Source organism: Pristis pectinata, chromosome 14 (genome assembly GCF_009764475.1).
Source record: "Pristis pectinata isolate sPriPec2 chromosome 14, sPriPec2.1.pri, whole genome shotgun sequence".
NCBI classification, from domain to species: domain Eukaryota; kingdom Metazoa; phylum Chordata; class Chondrichthyes; order Rhinopristiformes; family Pristidae; genus Pristis; species Pristis pectinata.
This window is the reverse complement of record NC_067418.1, coordinates 9,956,442-9,982,983: the sequence shown is the minus strand read 5'-3', so window position 1 is coordinate 9,982,983 and position 26,542 is coordinate 9,956,442. Positions and strand designations below refer to the sequence as shown.

Here is a 26,542-nt window from a genome sequence, read left to right as displayed (position 1 = left end):
AAAAATTGATTCTACCTATTTTGGAGGGTGGAATTGTGCCTAAGGCGAAACTTGACTGGACATTTCCTTGACCAAGCCACTTCAGTGGACTTGACTTTATCCTGACAACAGGCGCTTACCTACTACTTACCTGACTTGAGGGAGTCTGCATTGCCAGACACCTTCGGTGCACAGCAATGCTCCGGAAAGGAGGGATCCTAGAAGCTGCTCTGTTTAATAAATTGATCCTCCCCAGGAATGTTTGGGAAATTTTAACGATTTGACCTATTTAACACTTTTACAGCGCCAGCGACCCAGCTTCAAATTCCAGCCACTGTCTGTAAGGAGTTTGTACGTTCTCTCCGTGTGTCTGCTTGGGTTTCCTCCGGATGCTCCGGTTTCCTCCCACATTCCAAAGACGTATGGGTTAGGAAGTTGTGGGCATGTTATGTTGGCACCGGAAGTGTGGCGACACTTGCGGGCTGCCCCCAAAAACACTCTACGCAAGATGTATTTCACTGCGGTGTTTTGACTTATTACGTGACTAATAAAGATATATCTTACTGTTGGTAGTTTCCGACAGGTTTAACTTTAGTTCAAAGGGCGACTGGTTGAGATCTGATTTCAACTCTCCAGCACTTTTTCACTACATATTCCTCCTCAAGGTTGAATCAATGTGCGGAACAGTCAGTAGAAGAGTTTAAAAAGATAAGTTAGCCTTGGTGCTGATAAATTGGTCTGAATCTGACCATCAATAACATGTTATTAAACACTGTTGCCACTGATAGGTAAAAGGTGATCTCTTTTACCTGATAGCCTATTATGTTAGCCTACTAACATAATTGAATGAAAACAAAAATTGTGCATTTTGTTTTATGTGTAAATTACACATAAAATTGTTTGGTCATGTTTTGAAGCTCTTGCCTGTTCTTATCAAAAGTCCTGCCCATCAAATAATTGGAATTGGGCTCTTCCTGTCATGATTCACGTTAGTTCTGATGTCATTTCCCCATTCTATTTCATGCATGTGACGTTACCATCAACGTAGTTGTGCAAATTTCTGGTTTCTATGGAAAACGGATCTTAAAGGTTTGACCTACTTCCTTCATCCTTCACTCACAGTAACAAAAAGAGTAAGTCTCACAGAAGGTCAGGAACCCACATATGAAATTAATGGGGCCTGCTGAAGCCCTGAAGATCATAGAATGAGTCCAGTCAGGCCATTCCTGTGTGAATGGGTCCCAGGAACTCAACACTGTGCCATCCAATCCTTCCTCCTGCCCCAATATCTAACCTCTGGTTCCCTCATCTCCATAGCAACCAATGTGGTCATCACAGAGAGGTCACTCTCACAGTACTGACCTCCTTCCCAGCAGGCTGTGTGTGAATGAGACGGCAGCTGTAAGCTTCCTTCTGTGGACCCAGTGGTAAATAGAGGCAGACTACATTTATTATTTCTTAAAGTGAAAATGTCTCAATATAATTTTGTTGTGAATTAAGCATTAGGACAAAGAATGGCACTCCCTTAGTGCACCAGTAGACCTCTCTGTTACACATCAATGCAATGCTGTGGAACAAATTCATTTAAAAAAATCAAAAGAATGTTAAATAATTGTGTTTTTTTAATATGCTTTGCTTCTTGCACCTTGCTCCTCACAAACTAGCCTTTCTGTGGCCTTTGTTACTGCAGTGACAAGATTTCATTGGTTGCAAGTTGCTTTGGAACATTGAGGTTGAAAAAGATGCTATATAAATGTAGTGCTAACCATGTTTTAGTGCAAATTAGACATACGGGGGGGGGGGGGTTTAGAAATTTGTCTTCAGCCTCATGAGATAAATGGATAAAACATTCACACATAGCACTCCATTTCCAAGATGCCATGGAATTGAATCACAGAATCAGAGTTCAAAACAGACCTTTCACTTGTTGGGCAGTTTTGCCTGACATATTTAGTTCCTGTAACTGAAGATGAATTTCTCAAGATGTAATTGTGCTTCCACTAGTGGTTGACAGGTGTGCTGACAACATGTACCAATTCTTCTTCCTATCAGAGCTCTGAGGCGCAGGTGACTCAGCTCAGTGCGCAATTCATTTATCTTCTATTCTCCTCTGCTTGAATTTTGGGAGCCCGACATTCTTGGAAGCAGCCATTCAACATTGTTGTTTCTCTGCCCAGCCAGATTAAGAACAACTGCCAGCCCATAAACCGAAACTTAAACCAGTATGGAACTTAAACACAATTACTGTGGTATACAATCAGACAGGTCAAGAAGTTTACAAGATTAAATACCCCACAATGACCGTATACACAGCTGTGAACATTCAGGAATGTTGCATACCATTTTGCCAACATGACAACAGTTACTATGCTTTGGTCATTCCTGTCCATTAAGGCATTTGGGGCATTTGAGAAATGCGCTGCAGTGGTGTGGGCATTGTGCCTGGTACATTGTTCAGTCTCTTAACATGGAAGTTTATTGCAAAGCTGGTCATTTCAAAGGAATATTATTTTTACTCAGATAATTTGGATTTTATCTAATTGTAACAAGGTGAGATCATTAATTTTCTTGAAAAAAAATAAGATTCAGATAATTTATTACCTCATAAGAATTCCTTAGGAAACTGAACTGGTGAGAAAGCATGACTGGCCCGTCTCAGTTGCATTTGTAAAGGTGCTGACATCAGCAAGCATACTCACCTTAGTATGAAGCTTTGAAATTTGCTTCTCATCAATATGGGCTTGCTTGTATACCCTTTTTTTGTAGCAAAACTGAAAATAGAAATATTTTCCTCAATTAATTTAAATCATTTAATTTCACAACAGATAAATAAAAAAAATTACTACTGGTTTACTGAGTTAAAAACGGCTGAATGAAATGAATGTGAATTTCATATTTACTACATCAGAAATGCAACGGTCAACTGCTGGGTTCAAGTTCCACTCTTGGGAACTGAGCACATAACCAGGGCTAACATTGTAGTGGAGCATTCACTAAAGTCAGAGCGGTTAAGCCTGTTGAAGTGGATGTAAGAGCTTTGATGAGATTGAGCTTTTGCGAGATAGGACTGAGACCTACAATCAAGCCAAATGGATTTCGTGAGTACACCGCAATAGCTCAGGTCAGAGAGCACATCTGCAATGTAGCCTGCCTAATTTTTATGTAAGTAATACCACAATATATCCTAAACAATTCTTCCTTCATCCAGCAACAGATTTGTTGAGTATGTGGCTTGTGCATAACTCGAATGCCACCTTTTCCTTCAAACACAGAATAATTGTGCCCCTTTTCCTCTGAGAGACGAAAGCTCAGGATGACTTGACAGAGCTCTTTAAGATTATGAAAAGGTTTCAATAGAGTGGTTGCAGAATGTTCATCTTGTGGAGAAGAGCATAACTGAAGACCATCACCATCAGGTGATCACCAAGAAATCCAGTTGAGAATTCTTTATTCTGTGAGAGGTGAGAGTGTGCAAATTGATCTCACAAAGATTGGTTGAAGTGAATAAATGGAGCACTTAAGGAGAGCTGGACAAGAACATGTAGAAGGGGAATAGAGGGTTGCGCAGATTTTATGTGAAGAAAGATGTGAGGAAGGATAAGTGAGCTGGACAGTGTCATAGCTAGTAGAGCTGTTTCCTCACAGCTTCAGTGACTCAGGTTTAATCCTGGCCCCAGGTGCTACGGTTTCCTCCCATATCCTAAAAGTGCATGGGTTGGTAAGTAATTTGACTACTGTAAATTGACCATAGTATGTTGGTTAGTGGTAGAATCTGGTAGGAGTTGACAGGAATATGGAGAGACTAGATTACAGGGAGAAAGATAAAGATAGAGATTTGATAGCCAGTATAAAGTGATGAAGGGAAGGGGTGGAGAAAGAGCTGGCATAGACTCAATGGGCCATAACGGAATTGGAATTGGTTTATTATTGTCACATGTACTAAACTACAGTGAAAAACTTGTCTTGCATATCATTCATATAGATCAATTCAATATAAAGTGCATTGCAGTAGTACAGGGCAAAACAATAACATAATGCATAATAAAGTGAAGGTAGACAATAAGGTGCAAGGTCATAACAAGGTAGATTGTGAGGTCAAGAGTGCATCTGATCATACAGGGAACCATTCAACAATCTTGAATGTGGCAATGAATTCCACAGGTTCACCACCTTCTGGCTGAAGAAATTCCTCCTCATCTCAATTTTAAAGGGATGTCCCTTTAATTTGAGGCTGTTCCCTCAGATCCTAGATCCTCCTACTCAATAGAAACATCCTCTCCATGACCGCTCTATCCAGGCCTTTCATTATCTGGTAGGTTTCAATGAGATCCCACCCCCCACCCCCATCCTTCTGAACTCCTCTTCATCCCTAAGGGCCAAAACTTTAACCCTCACTACCCTTACCCCGCTAAAGAAGTGGACAATTGGAACCTCATAGCTGCTTCCCCACATCCACCTCAGGACGTGAACCACACAGGCTTTGTGCCGCAACAGTGTCATCAGGCCCTGATTTGCATGAAGAAGGATCCCACCAACACTTGAAATCTGTCAACAGTCAGAATGGGGCTGGAACGGGCTGGGAGAGTTCCTCCACTCCACTCGAAAAGTCCTCCACCTGCTCAGGTTCCACAAGGTAACCAGGCTAAAACTTTCCATGTGGAATTTTAATTTAGTGTGTAAACTTTAAGCTCCAAGAAGTGAGTGACTAAAATCTTGAAGAATCCAGGTAGTTACTGATTTGATTACAGTTTAAAATAAAGCATTCTTGGTGCCTGCCAGTTAGCACTCCAGAGGCTTGATTTAGGTTGGTGTTTCAGCACAATGCAAGGGGAGCATTGCAGTGCACTGTTCTGAGGTGCCAATTGTCAGATGAAGTATGAATACAACTTCCATCTGCACTCTGAGATGCATGATCCCAGGGAGGATCTTCCCCTTATTTTCATGGTTATTCCCTGAACAATACCACTAAAACAGATTGTTCAAACATTGATCTGCTTATTAATTGTGGGAACCTTGTTTCCAACATTAGAAGAGTGACAACACTTTGAGAAAGTTTCAAGGACTGTAAAATGTTATGAGACTTTCAAATTTCCTCGAGTACGTCAATTTCCCAATTAACAAATTTAGCAATGCCAAAGATTAAAGTGATCAAGATTTGGTGGGTAAAACCCAGAATCTTCTTGACTCTGTTGTCATTGGTTACCTCCAGAGAGGGAACTCCTTTGTTGATTGGCTGGGGGTATTCTTTGAGCAGACGCTCTTCATCCAAAAATTTTCCATCCCTTCCATTGCTGGCTGGTTGGAACAGGCCATAATTCAGCACGTCCTTCAAACTGTGGTTGAGAGTGCACAGGATGCGTTGCTTGGCCACCCACACTGTAGCATCAGGGTCAAATCGCATACATTTCTGCAAAAGATTACAAAGTGAATTGGCACCAAGCAGCCTCTGACCAACCTGTTCAATGAATTCAGTGCATTGGATTTCTTCTTTTACATACGATCAGGGTCACTGTTGCACTAGAATCTCCAAAACACCTGCTGAACATCTGCTGAATTTACTTCATACTCAGATTTATTTTCTTATGAAAAAGAAGGCCATTCAGCCCATCGAACCTATGCCAACACTCAGAGTATTGCAATCAGTCTTTTTCCCCGTTTATTTTCCTGCAGTCTATTCTCCCTCACATGCAAGCTCCAGCTCCCCACTAACCCTACCCCTCCCCACTTCAACCCCCCAACCTTCTGCCCTGGCCACAGATCTTCATCTTTGCTCTTGCATCGATTTACACCCCCCCAAATATTACTCCCACTCCTCACACACATCTTCCCTCTCCCTCTTCATTTCTCTGCTCCAGAGACCCTGATGACCAATCCAATAGCTCAACCCAATCTAAACAGCTGGGGCCAGGGAAACATGCCAATTGGATGCTGCTGATAAAATCCTTCAGATCCTGCTGGAAACCACCCTGTTCCTCTTCCATCTGGCAACCACCCTGCACCAAACACCCTCCACCTCCCCACTGCCAAGCTGACATCCAGCTCACCATCTGAGCGACAGACAATTTACCTGACACAGAGGAAGAATATAATTTATGTTTCTACTTCATTTCCCTTGTGTACCTTTGAATTCCCTCATAAGTCAGATATTTGGTTGACAACTTCAAAGTTGTTAGAACATCCCTTTGTTGTAACAAAGCTTGTTAGAAACAACCGGTAAGACTGGTGCCTTTGAGAGGTGCAATCCAACTCCTGCGCCTCTGTCAAATGACTTTCAACCGTTTAAAAACTTGTCCCAAGAACATCCTCTTCCACTGCACCACAACTCACCAGGAAGCAGAGGGACTGTGCCTTGAACAGCCCCTAATAGATACCAGAAGCTCCATAGTCCTCATAGAAGCATAGAGTCATACAGCACAGAAACAGGCCCTTCAGCCCATCGCATCCTTGCTGCCATTTATGCCCATCTACACGAATCCCATTTGCCCACATTAGCTCCATATCCTTCTATGCCTTGCCTATTTAAGGGTCTGCCTGAATTCTTCTTAAACACAGTAACTGCATCTGATTCCACAGCTCCTCTGTCAATGCGTTCCAGACCGAAGTCAAAGTTGAGTTTATTGTCATATGCACAAGTGCATGTGTGCACAGGTGCAATGAAAAACTTACTTGCAGCAGCATCACAGGCACATAGCATCATATAAGCAACATTCACAAGAAAAACATAAACATAAATTATACATAATTTTTATAAGAAAGAACACAATTAGAACACAATAAAAACAAAGTCCATTGTCGTGCAAAGTGGTCATAGTGTCGCTAAACTCTTGTGATTAGGGTTGTGCTGGCTGATTCAGGAACCAGATATCAACCACTGTTTCAGAGAACTAATGCCCTCACATCCCCTACAAAACTCCTTCCCCTCTACGTATGCTTTTTCATTTTTTGATACCGCTACCATGGGAGAAAAGATTTTGACCATCTACCCTATTTATGCCTCTCATAATCTTATGTACTTCCATCAGGTCTCTTCGAGTGACAGCCATTCCGAATTATATTTCATAACTTGCCACCCAGTCACCACTTCATCCATTTTGCATCATCCCCTTTATCCCTGCCTGTTCTCATTTGTGCAGCCAATCACTCCTCAAGGACCTTGCACAGAGCTGTGGACACCAGCCTCCCCTCCTTGGACTCTGTCTTTACCTCTCGCTGTCTTGGTGAAGCAGCCAGCATAATCAAAGACCCCACCCACCCGGGACATTCTATTTTCTCTCCTTTTCCATCGGGTAGAAGATACAGGAGCCTGAGGGCACGTACCACCAGACTGAAGGACAGCTTCTACCCCACTGTGATAAGACTATTGAATGGTTCCCTTATACGATGAGATGGACTCTGACCTCGTGATCTACCTTGTTGTGACCTTGCAGCTTATTGCACTGCACTTCCTCTGTAGCTGTGACACTTTACTCTGTACTGTTATTGTTTTTACCTGTATTACCTCAATGCACTCTGTACTAACTCAATGTAACTACACTGTGTAATGAATTGACCTGTACGATCGGTATGCAAGACAAGTTTTTCACTGTACCTCGGTACAAGTGACAATAATAAACCAATACCATTTTTGCAGCACACTGCAAACTTCCCTCTCCTTGCTGTACCTCTTTTCATATCACTTAAAAATGAGGAATACCGAAATTATTTTAAAAAATGAAGTTAATTAAAAACACATAAAAATGTAAATGATTAAAAACATTAATTTGAAAAAAGAACACAACTTCCTTTGCCTCCTAATCTACAGGACAAAAACTCCTATTGAAACCAACAGGGTCTCTGACCCTACCTCAGGACTACCTGGCCCCAGTTTGGAGAGGCAGTTCTCCAGCCTAACGCAGGGAAATCCCAACAAGTCTGGGTCTACTGATGGGGTTCTGCAATGGAGTCTGGTGACGAGCAAAGTGACACCGGGTTTCGCTTCTCGATCAGGAGGTCACGGACTTTCATGTTCAACAGTGGAATTCCAAGACTAAGTGAAGTTTCAAGGGCCGAGAGCTCATTGTCCCGGTGGGAACCAGAGAACAAGGTTTGCCCCAAGATGTTACAAAAGAATGGATGAACGTAGGATGAGTGCAAATATGTGGTTGATGGTCAGCACAGACTCAGTGGGCCAAAGAGCCTGCTTCTGTGCTGTATCACCCCCGTAATGTCACTGTAATTAGCAAAACACCTCACAGCCAGCCTTACTTTTGAAGAAAAGGCATGGTTATAGAACATAGAACACTACAGCACAGTACAGGCCCTTCAGCCTACAATGCTGTGCCGACATTTTATCCTGCCCTAAGATCTATCTAACCCTTCCCGCCCACATAGCCCCCTATTTTTCTATCATACATGTGTCTATCTAAGAGTCTCTTAAATGTCCCTAATGTATCTGCCCCCACAACCTCTGCCGGCAGTGTGTTCCACGCACCCACCACTCTCTGTGTAAAAAACTTACCCCTGACATCCCCCCTTATACCTTCCTCCAATCACCTTAAAATTATGTCCCCTCGTGTTAGCCATTGTCACCCTGGGAAAAAGTCTCTGACTGTCCACTCGATCTATACCTCTCATCATCTTGTACACCTCTATCAAGTCACCTCTCATCCTACTTCTCTCCAAAGAGAAAAGCCTTGCTCACTCAACCTATCCTCATAAGACATGCTCTCCCAATCTAGGCAACATACTGGTAAATCTCCTCTACCACCCTCTCTGAAGCTTCCACATCCTTCCCATAATGACACGACCAGAACTGAAACACAATACTCCAAAGGTTGGTCTGACCAGAGTACTATAGAGCTGCAACATCACCTCGCGGCTCTTGAACTCAATGGTTATTGTAACATCCGGCAACACAGGTGAGGGATATGGTTCACGTGCAGGCAGAAGAAACTTGGTTTAATTTGGCATCATGTTCGGCACAGACATCGTGGGTCAATGGGCCTGTCCTGTGATGTACTCCTCTAAGAGCAGAAAACTGGAATTAACCTAGAGTCTGTTTTCATCTGGCATTGATACGATGGACCAAATAACCTCCTTCTCTGATGTCTGTTAAATATTTGCAGGGAACTGAAGTCTCAGAATGCATTTGCTAAGAGACTGTATAATGAGTTCCAAAAAGCCACACTTTATTCTCCCCTCAGTGTTCTGCCTTTTGTTCTGAGTGGAATCTAATTTCCTTCAATAGAGGACAGGCAGCTCCCTGATGAGGTGCATTAATTGGGTTAATTTCACAACTTCCATCAATGCCCCTTTGGAATTACCACTAATTGGAAGAAAAGTAGGCAGCGGATTTTACTTCATTTTAAAAAAATTACCAAGGCTTACATGTACCTAATGTACCAAATCTGATGTCAAAGATTAACATTCTGCGGTAACATGAAATACCCCCTCCCTCCCAAACACAGGCCCCAATTGTTTTTAAGTCTCTGTTGCTGTTTACTGTGTGATAATACCAATGATGAAGTGTCAGGTGCTGACAGCACCGGATTGAGGGAGGAAGACAGAAGGTACTGAAGAATGAAACAAAGAGAGAGACACACACACAAAGACTGAGTGACAAACAACAGAGGCAGACATTCGAAGGGCTGAGTGAGAGACAGACGGTTGACAGAGGAGCCAAGAGAGAGAGTGAACGAATCAAACAGTAAGAGAAATGGGAAGAATGAGACAGAGGGAAAGAATGGTCAGGACAGAGGGAGCAAGAGAGAGATGGGAGGGAGGGAAAGAGCGATGAAGAGGGGGGTGTAATAGAGGGGAAGGGGAGAGGGATGAGGGGAGAGAGGGAGGGAGATGCGAAGAGAAAGGAAGAGAGATGGGCAGGGTTGGAGAGAGATGGGAAGGGAGAGAGAGGAGAGAGGTGGGGAGGGGGAATGGCACGAAGAGGGAGAGAGAGAGAGAGATAGAGAGAGGGAGAAGGGAATGGGAGAGAGAGAGACAAGGGAAGGGGATGGGGAGCGGCAGAGAGAGGGAGGAATGTGAGATATTGGTGGAGGGGAAGAGAGAAGAAAAAAATGGGAGGACTACAGCGGAGGTGGGACATGTATATGCGCACATGAGCACACACGCGCGCACACACACACACACACACACAGTGATATCTGGAAAGCATAGCTGTCAATTTTTGGTCTCGAGTAAAATATACACAGCTATGGTTAAATCTACAGTGTAAAAGAGGTGGTGGTGTTTCCAGTGGTCGAAGGCTTAGTCTGAGGGCACAGACTTAACCCAAAAGACAACACATGGAATTGCACCTTTAAACGCTAAGTGGTTGGTATTTGGTCAAATCTCCTTGATAAGGAGGTGGAAACTGATTCAATAGCATCCTTTAAGGAAACAGTAGTGCACAGATATGGACAAGGGCTGAGGAGAGAAACCAACTGGAGTAATCAAAAGAATTGCCATGGGCTCTACAGGCTGAGCAGTCTCCTGTTCATCAGATGGGAGAGTTCTGATTCCTTGTTTGGCAAAGCCACAGAGGCAACCTGTGGAGTCATTGCTTCAAATAAAGGGCACATACATGATGGGCTCAATGGCCACCATTCTGTGTCTCTCGACTTTCTCCATTTCAATGCAATGGAAAAGCAAACACCTGAGACATCATCAAACATTCCTCACATGTCTTATTGGCATCACTTTATACATTCATGACTGTGTGGCCAGATTCTGCTCTAATTCTATCTGCAAGCTTGCAGATGATACCACCGTAGAAGGCCATATCTCAAATAATGATGAGTCAAAGTACAGGAAGGATAGAGAGAGCTTAGTGACATGGTGTCATGACAACAACCTTTCCCTCAATGTCAACAAAACAAAAGAGCTGGTCATTGACTTCAGGAAAGGGGACGGTGTACATGCACCTGTTTACATCAATGGTGCTGAGTTCGAGAGGGTTGACAGCTTCAAGTTCCTAGGAGCGAACATCACCAATAGCCTGTCCTGGTCCAACCATGTAGACACCACAGCCAAGAAAGCTCACCAATGCTTCTACTTCTTCAGGAGACTAAAGAAATTTGGCATGTCCCCTTTGATACTCACCAACTTTTATCGATGCACCGTGGAAAGCATCCTATTTGGATGCATCACGGCTTGGTATAGCAACCACTGCCCAGGACTGCAAGAAACTGCAGAGAGTTGTAGACACAGCCTAGCGCATCACGGACACCAGCCTCCCCTCCTTGGACTCTGTCTATACCTCTTGCTGCCTTGGTGAAGCAGCCAGCATAGTCAAAGACCCCACCCACCCGGGTCATTCTCTCTTCTCTCCTCTCCCATCAGGCAGAAGATACAGGACCCTGAGGGCACGTACCACCAGGCTCAAGGACAGCTTCTATCCCATAGTGATAAGACTATGGAAAGGTTCCCTTATACATTGAGATGGACTCTTGACCTCACAATCTACCTTGTTTGACCTTGCACCTTATTGTCTACCTGCAATGCACTTCCCTGTAGCTGTGACACTTTACTCTGTATTCTGTTATTGTTTTTACCCTGTACTATCTCAATGCACTGTGTAATGAATTGACCTGTACGATCGGTATGCAAGACAAGTTTTTCACTGTACCTCAGTACAAGTGACAATAATAAACCAATACCAATAAGTCTCAATCAATGCACAGGCATGGCTGCTTTCTCCTCCTCTACCTATTCTATCTGCCCATCACCCACACACTCCTCCCACTTGTTCCCCTCCCCACTGTCTTCCCATTGCCCTCCCCACCTGCCTCACTTGATTCCATACTCCACCTTCCTGTTAGCCCTTTGTCACTTCCACCTTTCACCTCCCAGCTTCTGGCGCTATTTCCACTCTCCCCTCCTCCATCTTCCTATCACCCCCCTCCTCCTCCTCCCTCCTCACCTGGATCCACCTATCACCTTCCAGCTCTTGCTCCATCCCTCCCCTCCAACTTTTCATACCAGCTACCTCCCCTCTATCTTTCAGTCCAGATGAAGGGTCTCGACCTGAAATGTTGACTGTCCACTTCCCTCCAAAGACCCACTGAGTTCCTCCAGCATCTTGTGTATTGCTGGAATCAGTAGCCCCTGTCATGTTATGGAGTCACCAAGCATAGAAACAGGACCCTCACCCCAACAAGTCTGCACTGACCATCACGGACCCATTCACACTAATCCTATTTTTATTCTCTCCACATTCCCATCAGCTTCCCCCAGATTCTACCACTTATCCTGAGACAATTAGGGACAAAGTACAGTGGCCAATTAACCAACCGACCTACACATCTTTGGGATGAGTACGGAATCAAGTGGGGAATCATAAGGCACGGAAGGAGGCTGTTCAGCTCATTACGCCAGTGAGATTGTTCTCCAATAGCACTCACAATGGTAACCTTTTCACTTCCAACTAAAGAGGTTGGGCTGTCATAACAGCCCACCCCTCCTTGTCTGCCACTCGGGAGTTAGAAATACTCCTGCTGAAAGCAGACACTGGTCTTTAGAGTTACAGTAGCTTTTAAGTCACTACACACTGCACGTCTGACTAGTGTTATTTTAATAGCACAGGAAGATCCAGACTCATAGATCCAAGAAAAAAAATCCTTTGCTCACTCGTTATATTTTCAGAACTTCTAACTGATAATTAAGAAAACTTCAGTTTTACTTCTTTTATTCCAAAACATCAATTATTGTTTATTAAAATATATAAAACTGTCTTGCTGAACAGAAATTGACAGGATAAGAAGAGTGTAACAGCAAATATGTCTGAGGAAGGAAAGGCAACAGGATCTGTTACAGTCCAAGGGATGAGAGCAGGTTTTATGATACTAATATTCAGTAATATTGCTGTTGAATTGGCTCAGCAACAGAAATGTTATCCATACCTGAGGCAGGTAGATTCAGCTCAATGAGGATGCCCAAATGCCAAATGTATAATTTTGTAATCTTGTATAATTTTCTTTAAATTGCTGCCTCAGTAAGGCAGCCAGCATAATCAAAGACTCCACCCACCCTGGATATTCTCTCTTCACCCCCCCCACCCCCATCGGGCAGAAGATACAAAAGCCTGAAAGCACATACCACCAGGCTCAAGGATAGCTTCTATCCCGCTGTTTTAAGACTATTGATAGTCCCCTAGTACAATAAGATGGACTCTTGACCTCACAATCTACCTCGTTATGGCCTTGCACCTTATTGTCTACCTGCACTGCACTTTCTCTGTAACTCTAACATTGTATTCTGCATTCTGTTATTGTTTTCCCTTGTACTACCTCAATGTACTGTTGTAATGAAATGATCTGCATGGATGGCATGCAAAACTAAATTTTTCACTATTTATTATATTATATAATAATAAACCAATTTACCAATTTAGTTTGTTTTTCTTGTGAATGTTGTGCATCAGATACTCTGTGCCTGTGATGCTGCTTCAAGTAAGTTTTTCATTGCAACTGTGTACATACGTACTTGTGCATGTGACAATAAACTCGACTTTGACTTTTTTGACTTTGAGATACAAAAGATCACAATTCCCCGATACATGCACCGTAAACCATGACCTCAGCCTACTGAAGTCCTACCTTCTTTCTTTCTTTCTTCAGTGTTTTTCATGTTCACCTTGCCCTTTTCGATGGCAGCTTATTTGGTTCCAGTTTCAGAGAAACATGGGTAAAGGAGGCCATTCGAGGATGTTCCATCATTTAATGAGATCATGGCTAATCTGTGGCCAAACTCAATATACACAAGCTTCCTTCCTTGGTCTCAAGCTAAAAATTAATATGAGCTTTGCAACAATTCCAAAACAAGTCCAGTGCTAAAAGTCAGTGGAAGTTCATTCATGATTCACTATAACATTTCAGCTATTGCATTAGAAATAATGCACTAGCATAAAGTCTCCAATGTAATGAATGGAAACCTTTAACTATTTTACTTAAAATGGTTTGGATGCAAACAAAACACAGAACAGGCTCCCATGAAATTATGAACTTATCAAATACCAATCAATTGAGTACATGTAAATGATTGAGTACAGTGTCTAGGGCGCAGTTTACAGTTCTGACACCTTTACTACAGGATGGATGTGATAGCACCGGACAGAGTGCAGAGAAAACTCATAAGGATGTTGCTATAGTTATGAGGAGAGTCTGTCTAGGCTTGTACTGGTTGTTTCTACCTTTTTAGTTGTGTGTATTGTTTGGTTGTGTCTGCTTAATAAATACAGCAGACTGTGTTGTAAATTTATTCATGTGTGGTACTCACATGAAGAAAAATATTCATCTACATTGACCATTAATTTGGTTTTTAATGTTAGTAAGGAGATCTCCAGCATTGTGCTTCAAGCTTACAATTATAACAGTCTTAGATAGAATCTAGAGCAGAACATGGGTATCCAAGGTAGACCACAGCCAGCCATCAAACCCAACCGGTAGCTGAGAAATACAAATTCAAGAAATCTAATACATTTGGAATTAAATGGTAATCAGGAACTACTGGATTGTCATGAAAATCCTCAGGGAAAGAAATTGCCATCACAACCCGGTCTGGGAACAGCAGTTCCCTTTCAGGTACGGTGAGTGTATTTGAAAAGCTTAACAAGTGGAGGGCAACTGGAGGGTTAAACAGAGTGTTGAGTGCTTGATTAGAGGGAGTGTGTACTTGAGGTAATTGGCAGGGACAAATGTAAGGAGGAGTAACTGAAGAGGAGTGGCTGATGTGTGAGTGGTCCAGGGTAAGAGTGGAGCTTTGGTGAGCAGAGGTTGAGGAAGAGCTTGCTCCCAGAGAGGTAAGGCCAGTAAGTTCCTTTAATTTAATTAAATTAAGTTAGGAGCAGGTAGTGATGGCAGCAGCTAGGGCAGTTGTGTGCTCTGTATGCAGTATGTGGGAAGTCAGGGACAACGCACTTGTTCCTGATGACTACACTTGTACAATGTGCATCCAGCTGCAGCTCCTGACAAACTGAGTTAAGGAACTGGAGCTGGATGAACTCTGGATCATTTGTGAGGTGGAAATAGACAGGCGTTTCAGGGAGATAGTCACCCCTAAAAGTCAGGAGGCAGGTAGCTGGGTGACTGTCAGGAAAGGGAAGGGGTATAGACCAAAAGAGCAGAGCACCCCTGTGGCTGTTCCCATCAATAATAAGTATACTGTTTTGGATACTGCTGGTGGGGATGACCTACCATGGACAAGTTGCAGTGGTTGCATCTCTGGCACTGAGATGGGACCTTGGAAAGGAAGGAGGGAAAAGAGTGATAGGGGATTTGATAGTTAGGGGGACATATAGGAGGTTCTGTGGGAGAGATTGAGAATCCTGGATGGTCTGTTGCCTCCCTGGTGCCAGGGTCTGTGATATCTTGGATCAAGTTCTTGATATTCTCAAGAGGGAGGGTGAGCAGCCAGATGTCGTGGTCCACGTAGGGACCAATGATGTGGATAGGAAAGAGGAGGAGATCCTGTAAAGAGTTTAGAGAATTAGGTGCAAAGTTGAAGGACAGGACCTCCAAGGTTGCAATCTCAGGATTGCTACCTGAACCATGAGCTAGTGAGGCTAGAAATAGGAGGATCATGCAGCTAAATACATGGCTAAGGAATTGGTGCAGGAGGGAGGGCTTCATGTTTCTAGACAATTGGGCTTTGTTCCAAGGAAGGTGGGACCTGTTCTGGCAGGACTGTTTGCACCTGAACTGGAGGGGAACTAATATTCTTGCGGGTAGGTTTGCTAGTGCTGCTCCAAGGGGTTTAAACTAGATTTGCAGGGGAAGAGGAACCAGAGTGTTAGAGCAGATAGTGATGTGGAGGAGGAAAAAGGTCATGCGAGGACTGCAGGTATCGACAGAAATCAAAGGTTTGTACGTGATAGAAATGTTCTCAGGTGGCTGTATTTCAATGCAAGAAGTATTGTAGGTAAGGCAGATGACCTTAGGGTGTGGATTGGCATGTGGGATTATGACATTATTGCTATTAGTGAGACTTGGTTGCAGGAAGGGCAGCACTGGCAGCTTAATGTTCTGGGGTTCTGTTGTTTCAGACGTGATAGAGGGGGAGGGATGAAAGGGGGATGTGGCATTACTAGTCAGGGAAAATATCACAGCTGTCCATATCCAGGACAGCCTGGAGAGCTCATCTACTGAGGCCATATGGGTGTACCTGAGGAATAGGAAAGGTGTGGCCACACTAATAGGGTTGTATTATAGACTATCCAATAGTCAGAGAATTGGAGGAGCAAATCTGTCGTGAGATAGCAGACTGATGTAAGAAACAAAGATGTAATAGTAAGAGATTTTAACTTTCCACATTGACTGGGACTCCCACACTGAAAGGGCTGGATGGCTTGGAGTTTGTCAAGTGTTCAGGAACATTTTCTAAATCAATATAGAGGTACCAATGAGAGAATGCAATACTTGATCTCCTATTAGGGAACCAGACTGGTCAGGTGACAGAAGTATGTGTTGGTGAGCATTTTGGGTCCAGTGACTATAATGTCATTAGTTTCAAGTTCCTTATGGATAAGGACAGGTCTCGTCCTTGGGTTGAGTTTCTAAATTGGAGAAAGGCCAATTTTGTGGAAATGAGAGAGGATCTAGGAAGAGTGGATTGGGATAAGTTGTTTTCTGGCAAGGATGTGTTCAGTAAGTGGAAGGCCCTCAAAGGTGAAATTTTGAGAGTGCAGAGTTTGCATGTTCCTGCCAGGATCAAAGGCAAAGTTAACAGGCATAGGGAACCTTGGTTTTCAAGGGATATTGGTGATCTTTAAGAAAGGTGTATAGCAGGTATAAGCAACTAGGAACAAATGAGGTACTTGAAGAGTATAGAAAAAGTAAGAAAATACTAAAAGGAAATCAGGAACGCAAAAAGACATGAGGTTGCTTTTGCAGATAATGTGAAGGTAAACCTGAAGGGTTTCTGCAAGTATATTAAGAGTAAAAGGATAGTAAGAGATAGAGTTGGTCCCCTAGAAGATCAGAGTGGTCATCTATGTGTGGACCCTCAGAAGATGGGGGAGATCTTAAACAGTTTTTTGCATCAGTATCTACTCAGGAAACTGGCATAGTGGATATGGAAGGAAGGGAAATAGGCAATAGTGTCATGGAACATATAGAGATTAAAGAGGAGGTGCTTGCTGCTTTACAACGAATAAAGTTAGATAAATCCTCCAGGCCTGATAAGATATTTCCTCAGACATTGAGAGAGACTAGTGTAGAAATTGCAGGAGCCCTGGCAGATATATTTAAAATGTCCTTAGCCACGGGTGCCGGAGGACTGGAGGGTAGCTCTTTTTTCACTGTTCAAAAAAGGCTCTAAAAGTAAACCAGGTAATTACAGGCCAGTGAGCCTGACATCAGTAGTGGGTAAATTATTGGAAGGTGTTCTGAGAGATCAGATATACAAGTATTTGGATAACCAAGGGCTGATTAGGGATAGTTAGCATAGCTTTGTGCGTGGTAGATCATGCTTAATGAATTTTGTAGAGTTTTTCAAGGAGGTTACCAAGAAACTAGATGAAGGAAAGGCTGTGGATGTTGTCTACATGGACTTTAGTTAGGCCTTTGACAAGGTCCCACATGGGAGGTTAGTTCAGAAGGTTCAGACACTAGGTATCCATGGAAAGGTTGTAAACTGGATTCGAAATTCTCTGTTTGGGAGAAGAGTGGTAGTGGATGATTGTTTCTCAGACTGGAGGCCTGTGACTAGTGGTGTGCCTCAGGGATCTTGCTGGGGCCACCGTTTGTGTCTATATCAATGATCTAGATGATGTGGTAAATTGGATCAGCAAGTTTGCTGATGACACTAAGATTTGAGGCATTGTGGACAGCGAGGAAGGCTTTCAAAGCTTGCAGAGGGATCTGGACCAACTGGAAAAATGGGCCAGAAAATGGAAGATGGAATTTAATGCAGACAAATGAGGTGTTGCATTTTGGACGGACAAATCAAGGTGGGACATACACAGTAAATGGTAGGGCACTGAGGAGTGCAGAGGAACAAAGGGATCTGGGAGTTCAGATACATAATTCCGTGAAAGTGGCGTCACAGGTGGACAGGGTTGTAAAGAAGGCTTTTGGCATCCTGGCATTCATAAATCAAAGTATTGAGTATAGGAGTTGGGATGTTATGGTGAGGTTGTATGAGACATTGGGGAGGCCAAATTTGGAGTATTGTGTGCAGTTCTGGTCACCTAACTATAGGAAGGATATTTGTAAGATTGAAAGAGTGCAGAGGAGATTTACTAGAATGTTGCCAAATCTTCAGGAGTTAAGTTGCAGGGAATGATTGAACAGGTTAGGACTTTATTCCTTGGAGTGAAGAAGAATGAGGGGAGATTTGATAGAGGTTTACAATTGAGGGGTATAGACAGAGTTAATGTGAGCAGGCTCTTTTCTCCTAGATTAGGAGAGATAAGTATGAGAGGACATGGCTTTGGGGTGAAAGGGGAAAAGTTTAGGGGGAACTTCTTCACTCAGTGGTGGAGTATGGAACAGGCTGCCATCTGATGTAGTAAATGCCATATCACTTGAGTTTTAAGAATAAATTGGATAGATACATGGACAGAGGTCTGCAGGGTTATGGACTGGGTGCAGGTAAATGGGACTAGCAGAATACCATTTTGGCACAGACTAGATGGGCTGAATGGCCTGTTTTGCGCTGTAGTGTTCTATGGTTCTAGCCTAGGCTCAATCAGCAAAGTGGTTGACTCTTAACTACCCTGAGATGGCCTAGTGAGCCACTCAGGGAGGGGTGGACAATAAATGCCAGTCTAACCCATAGCATTCATTTCCCAACAATTAATAAAAAAAGTCTGATCAATAAAGTCCTGCCTTGCCAAGTCCCAAAACAACTTGAGCAATATTTCTACAGAGAATCAACCAAGTAAAATTTAAAACTCATTTCATATCTAATTTACCTTTAAACACAGAACAGGACAGCACAGAAACAGGCCCTTTGGCCCACAATGTCTGTGCTGAACACTGAACTAAATATCTTCTGCCTGCACATGATCCATACTCCATCCCCTGCATATTCATGTGTTGTATCTGCTACCACCATTATCCCTGACAGCCCATTCCAGGCACCTACCAATCCCTGTTTAAAAAAAACACTTGCCCTGTACATCTCCTTTAACTTTTCCCCCTCTCACCCTAAATGCATGTCCTCCATATTTAACATATGGCATTTGTAGTATTTCTAGTATAGCATCTGAAGGGGTGTGCAAGGGCAGAAACTGATGTTTGTAAATGAACTTTTATACTGGAATGCTCTTTGTGGTCCACAGTATTTCATGGCACACAACCAAATGTCCAATTAAATGTCAGCTTTGTAATCCCATGATACAGAAACCACTTCTGGGGAATTAAAGAATAGAAGAATTGTGCACACATTGATGTTCAGGATTAGCCACAATCTAACTGAAGGGTAAAGTATATGGTCCACACACTTGCTCTTATTTCCTATCTCCTCTGAGCACTTTTCCTCCAGCATGTATTGGCTTTCATTTTGGACTTTACTTATTGCTTTGCTAATTGGGTCTGGTGTTACATAAGGGATAGAGCAGGCAAGGACAGCAACTTCCTTCCTTGAGGGACATTAATCACAATCCAGCAGCTCCATCATCCCCATGAACATTTAATTCTGAATTTATTTGAATTTGAACTCGGCTGCCATGGAGGGTTGGATGGCAAAGGCTGTGGTCTACTGAGGACACCCATGTTCTCACAGAGTCTTAGTATCATAGAAACAGGCCCTTTGGCCCACCCATGCGGACTTTTTTGCCCACCTACACTAATCCCACTTGCCTGCATTAGGACCATCTCCTTCAATACTTTGCTGATTTAATTGCCTGTCTAAATACCTCTTGAACATGGTATTGTACCTGATTCCACCACCACCTCTGGCAGTGTTCCAGATATCAACCACTCTCTGTGTAACCCCTCAATCCTCTGTAAAACTTCTTCTCACCTTAAACCAATGCCCTCTTGTTTTTGATCCCACTACTTTGATAAAAAGATTCTGACTATCCACCCTATCTTTGCCTCCCATAATCTTGTATGCTTCTAACAGTTATGCCTCCAGGGAAAACGAGCCCAACCTCTCCAATCTCTCCCCATAACCTCCAATCCAGGCAACATCCTGGTGAATCTTCTCTGGACTCTCTCCAGTGCAATCACACCTTTCCTATAGTGTGGCAAACCAGAACTATGCACAATACCCCCAGTGCAGCCAAACCAGTGTTTTGCTCTAGACTTATCTGAATTGTAACTTCAAAGTCCATGAATGGACATTTTCTTTAGTGTTTGTTCAGTGCCCTGTTCTGAATCTTATTGGAATAGAAGGTTGAAGGACGAGACTCCTACCGTTTGTTGCAAGTCAGGGATGAGGACTCTGATGACCAGTGTGTTGCTCTGCGTGTCTTCCATCTTGGTGATGGGCTTCTCTGCCGTTGCCCTGATAGTGTCATAGATCGTTTCTTCTTTGGAGCTGTCGGATTCAGATTCAACAGAATAATCAGAAATACTCTGTGCCATCTCATCTTCACTTGACGTTGGACTTCGCGGCATGCTGAGCTTATCTTATATTGTAGAGCTACCAGGATAGAATAAAATAGAATAAGAACAGAAATAATCGTATTGCTAAAATATTACAGAGAAGGTTCACATGGCATAGGAGGAAAATAATTTTAAAAGGAGGACAAATGTATTGAACAGAATGAATTTAGGTTCTCATTCAATACTGTCACTCCCAGGAGATAAAACGCTGCCTTACTTTTTATGACCAAGTGCTCCATCTACGAAGAATGAGCTAGTTATGAAATAAAGCTCTTTGACTTCACAGAAACAACATGCCAACAAAACAAGTTCAACATTACATACCTCCCCATCTTTGTCTCCCACCTTTTAAGCATGTTTGTCACATGTTGCACAGTAGTAGCATTCCTGAGTAGAATCAAAATATCATGGGTGCAATGCCAGCCCAAATACTCTGCAAAGCGATCATCCAATCTATCTTTGGCCTCACTAATGTAGAGGAGGCTATATTGTCAACACCAAAGTGCAGTACATGAGATCGAAAGTGCAAGTGAATCACTTTGCAGAGCACCTGCATTCCATCCACAGGAGGTGATCCTGAGATTCTGCTAGCCTGCTCCTTTAATGCACCATCCCACTCCCAGTCTGACCTTCCTATCTGTGCCCTCCTGCACTGTTACAACAAGACCCAATGTAAACTGAAGGAACAACACCATCTTCCATCTGGGCACGTGGCAGCCTGCAGGATGCAACGCTGAACACTCCAACTTTAGATAACTCACTCTTTCTTTCTGTTTGTATCAGAGATGGCCAGTTCTGACTGCCCATCATTTTGGCTCACTTCTTTTATTTTTTTATATATTATCTATCCTGCTGGGCATGTCCCACAGCCTTACCAAGACTAACACATTACACAAACAAAAGAAATTAATCTGATATTCACTGCCACTTAATGCCACATAAGGGGATCAGCTCTTACCCTATCAGAGATATTCCTTTTGCTCCACACCTTCTTTGCTATCAAAACTAACTTTCTCTTTCCAAGTTCTGATGAAGAGTCCCATACCTGAAACAATAACTGTTCCTCTTTCCACAGATGCTGCCTGACCTTTTGAGTGCTTCCAGAATTTTGTTTTTGGTGAAGGCAGATGGCATACTGGCCTTCATAGCAAGAGGAATTGAGCACAAGAGCAGTAATGTCTTTACTGCAATTATACAAAGCCTTGAAAAGACCACTCCTTTGCTACCAAGTGCAGTTTTGGTCTCCTTATCTGAGGAAGAATGTTCTTGCTATCATGGGAATCACAAAGGTTCACCAGACTGATTCCTGAGATAGCGAGTCTGGTGTATGAAGAGAGATTAGGATGCTTGAGCCAATTATACACTGGAGTTTAAAACAAAAATGAGGGGGGACTTCAGTGAAACAGAAAAAATTCTGATGGCATTGACTGACCTCTGGAGAGATGTTCCCAATGATGGGGAAGTGCAGAACTAGGGGTCACAGACTAAGTATATTGTGTCAGCCATTTAAGACTGAGATGAGAAGAAATTGCTTTACCCATTGAGGAGTGAACCTATGGAATTCTATACCACAAAAGCCAGTTGAGATATAATCTTTAAATATATTCAAGGAGTTAGCAGTCAGGTGCAAGCAGTCAATAAAGCAAATAGCATAGTGGTCGTTATTGCAAGGGGTTGGAGTTTAGAAATAGGGATGTATTTGTGCAGGGTGAGGCCACACATATTGCACTGTGGAACTCTGGTTCCCTTTATTTGATAAAGAAAATACAAGCATCGGAGGCAGTCCAAAAGAGATTCACTAGGCTAACTCATGGGAAGAGGGGTGTCCTATCATGAGCGGCTAAAGTTGGATCTGTATTTTTTTTTGGAGTTTGAAAGAATGAAAGGTGTACTTATTGAAACAAGATCGTGAGGGGACAGTGACACAGCAGGTGTTGAGATGTCTCAAATGAGGAGGGATAGCTACAAAATAAGAGTGTGGTCATTTAAAATCGAGTCACATTAGAATTTTTCCTTGCAGAAGATGATGAATCTTTGAAGTTCTCTACCCCAGAGGGTCGCAGAGACTAGCTCATTGAAGGTGTTTAAGGAGGAGGCAGATACATTTTTGAAAAGTCAAGAAATTCAGAGTTGTGGGGATCTGAAACATAGGAGAAGTTAAGGTCTGGGGCAGATCAGCCACGATCGTATTGAATGGTGGGGCAGCTTGAGGGTCAGGTGGCCTACCCTTGTGTCTATTTTCTGTGTTTTTGAATGGTCCTAATTTCTGTGGTTCTACTCTTCACTAATGCTGGGTCTAAATCCTGAAACTCCTTATCCAACAGCACTCCAGGAGTACCTTCACCAGAAGGAATGCAGCTGTTCAAGAAAACAGCTCACCCAGACTTCCCCAAGGACAATTATAGATAGACAATAAATACTGTGTTGTAACAATCAAATCCCCAAAAATGAATATAATCATAAGTTTAGAAATGAAAAGTGCAAGCTATTTATAACATATTATTTCTTTAAAGATTGATAATGCTATATGGAATCTCTATGAATGGGACCACATTAGGATTTTTTATCTTCTTGACATACGTGTATTAAATAAACACTTAAATATCCATCTACCAGTACCATAATAAAAGATTCTGGAATTTACTTTTCATCTTCATCTGTGAACACCCAGAACTGCAATTGTTTTACTGTAACTAGAAATCTAAACAGTTGCTTAGCTAAGAATGGTCTTGGAGTAAGTCAGTCAGACCCTATATTCACAACAAATATTGGTGCCTCAGAGGCACAAGAGACTGCAGAGGCTGGAATCTGGAGCAGCAGCTGTGGAGGAAAGGAATTGTCGACGCTTTGGGTTGAAACCTTACATTGGGACACTTGTGTTCCTGGATCTGTTAACATTTCACAAGTCCAGTACCCAGGAAGGCAGTATTGGAATTATTTTCTATTAATGATTTTTCTGTGCTGTGTAAGAAGTTTGTTTAAATCTGGCTCAGAAATATCACCAGGAAGTACCTTTACCTGACGAAAAGCAAAACAAAAACTGCAGGTGCTGGAAATATAACATTAAAAACAGAATATGTTGGAAACCCTCAAAGTCAGGCAGCATCTGCGGAAAGAGAAACAGGGTTAATATTTCTGGCCTCCGTTAACTCTTTTTGTCTGATGTTCTGTCTGATCTGCTGACTGTTTTCAGCACTTCCTACCTTTACCTGAAAGTATTTTCCCTATACTAATACACTGAAGTGGAAACCATACTTCATGCCCAATGACTTGTTTGGGAAAATCGTCTGGGGTACATCGGTGGCATGCAAGGATTCAAAAAAATCCATATAACCGTTCAATGAAGATTAAACATTCATAACAGGTTAGTACCAAATGATACGTTGGGAGTGGGATTATGCTGATCTTGTACTGCTTTACAAGACTTTTCTGGGGATTAATGCTGAGTATACTACATTGCACAAACACCAAGCAGTAACAGCATCAGGAGCAATGGTTGAACACGGAATGTAGATTTATCTAGGATACCCCAAGATGGGCATTCAAAGTTTTCCAGGGCCTTCCTAAGTAACAATACCAACCATAAGCATACAGCAAGCAATGTTTTCTTTTGAGCAGGACATGTTTTAAAGTGCACAGTATGCCTGATCTTAAGATATAAAGAAAATGGATTCATAAGGTGTCTTTCTCCATTGCAGGCAATCCCAAAGCATTTCACAGCTCAGGAGCATTTTGAATTGTGGTAACTCTTATAATGTGAGAAAATATAACAGCTCATATATATACACAACAAAATTCCATACACGATGACATACAGAGTAATGCTCTGTAAGGAACTGATGCTGGCTGACATAACAGGAGATCTCCCCTATGTTCCCCAGAACAGTAGCACTGGATCTTTTATTTTCATCTGGCATGCCTCAGTTTATTGATATTCTGCAAACAGAACTGTCTGGATTATGTTTTCACCTATGTATTCAATCTTTAACCTATGACCTCTCGATTCACCAGCACAACTGGTCCACCGACACTCTACTAAGAGGTAAGAAGATAGAGACCGTATTTGGGATTGGTTAAATCTGTTAAAATAGTGGAGATAATAATGTTATCTGAACAGATTAAGTCCACTTGTAGCAGCAATTGAAATTTCTAGCCTTCAGTAGCTCCCATAGCCTATCTCCCACTGTGAGTGCCATGATACACTTTGTCAGAAAATACACCATCCATATTGCACACAGCAATCCTCCCCGGCAACTGCAATCATATTCTCAGGGAGAAATCATTTTAAAATGAAAAAGTAAAATTAATAATTGTGATGAAGCATGAAGAAGACTTGCATTATATAGCTCTCACAACCATTGCACATCCTTGAAAACCATTGAGAGTTCTTTTGCGATTTAATTCCTGCTGTGGTGATGGAAATACGGCAGGCAAATAACACACAGCATGGTCCTAGGAACAGCAATACGATCATGATCAGGCAATCTTAGTCTACAGTGATATCAGGTTGCAGGATAAATAATGGCCAGGATTCTGGGGAAAACTCAGATGCTTTGTCCACAATAACACGATAACGTTGCCTTTAGTCGAGGCATTCAGTTCAAGAGTCAGGAAGTTACGTTGCAGCTTTATAAACCTCTAGTTAGGCCGCATCTGGAGCACGGCACTCAATTCTGGTCACCCCATTATAGAAAGGATGTGGAGGCTCTGGAGAGGATGCACAAAATGTTTACCAGGATGCTGCTTGAATTAGAGGGTATGTGTTATAAGGAGAGTTGGACAAACTTGGGCTGTTTTCTCTGGAGCAGCAGAGGCTGAGGGGATATCTGATAGAGGTTTATAAGATTATGACAGACATAGATAGAGTAGACAGCTGATATCTTTTTCCCAGGGTCAAAATATTTAATACCAGAATGCATGCATTAAGGTAAGAGAGGATAAGTTTAAAGGAGATGAGCAGGGCAAGTTCTTACACAGAAGAGGTGGGTGCCTGGAATGCACTGCCAGGGGTGGTGGGGGAAGCAAATATGACAGAGGCATTCAACAGGCTCTTAGATAGGCACATGAACATGCAGAGAATGGAGGGATATGGACTTTGTGTAGACAGAAGGGATCAGTTTAGTTAGGCATTTAAATACTAGTTTAATTAGTTCGGCACAATATCATGGGCCAAAGGGCCTGTTCCTGTGTGGACTGTTCTGTGTTCTATAAAGTCTTTTCTGTTGAGCTGAGGGAGCAGACATGGCACAGTTTAAAGATAAAGAAGCACTTTATACAATCAAAGAAAATGTATGTCACACATGGAAACCCTGTAGCACATTGTGTCCATCCCATCCTAATACCACCTTCCAGGACTTGGTCTGTAGCCCATCAGATCATTGGTTCTTCAAGAACACATATGAATACTGTTTAAATGTGATAAAAGTTTCTGCCACTATCACCCTTTCAGGCAGTGAGTTCTGCACCCCTACCGTCCTCCTGGGTAACAAAAGTGATCAAAGGTATCTGATCAGGAAATATTTAAAAAGTGATTGATCCTACAAGGGTACAACGGAAGCCACAAGATGAATCATACTGATTCTTGACCTGGGTACCTGTGAGGCAAGTTTCTACACGGTATACTTACCAAATAGATCATCAAAAGTGACCTTTCCTGCCTAAAGCAGGTAAACCTCACAATTTAGGACAGGTTTAATACAGTTTGTGTTTATTTTATTCTATTTTCTCTCATTTATCCATGCTTCTTTTACACAGCAGAAGAGATTGCCTTCATTGCAATGGTTCTGCTTTAAACCAGGATTCAATTAAATTCAAATTCTGTTTCAGTGGAATTTGAAAATCCATCAACAGATCCATCTGGTTGCCTTCACCACATCACGTCCAACACGGACTTTCACATTGTGATGCTGACAGTACAAAAGTTATAGCAGAAAATAAATATTCAGGGTGTATGAGGTGACATGTTGGTGTGGATAAAGATTCACTGACAAACAGGATACAGAGAGTAGGCATAAATGGGTCTGTTCTATTCATGTTAA

At 42.5% G+C, this 26,542-nt stretch overlaps 1 protein-coding gene across 1 annotated transcript in view; it reads right to left on the bottom strand.

Moving 5' to 3' along the window:
- LOC127577696 (SH3 and multiple ankyrin repeat domains protein 2-like) overlaps positions 1-20,516 on the bottom strand; it is a 705,938-nt gene extending 685,422 nt beyond the window's left edge. Inside the window, exons 1-3 of the mRNA XM_052029143.1 lie at positions 20,313-20,516; positions 5,183-5,386; positions 2,679-2,750 (exon numbers count right to left, since the gene is read on the bottom strand). Of these exons, the coding sequence (XP_051885103.1) occupies positions 2,679-2,750; positions 5,183-5,386; positions 20,313-20,516 (480 nt within the window). The remainder of the gene's footprint in view (positions 1-2,678; positions 2,751-5,182; positions 5,387-20,312) is intronic.
- Between the last annotated feature and the right edge of the window lie 6,026 nt (positions 20,517-26,542).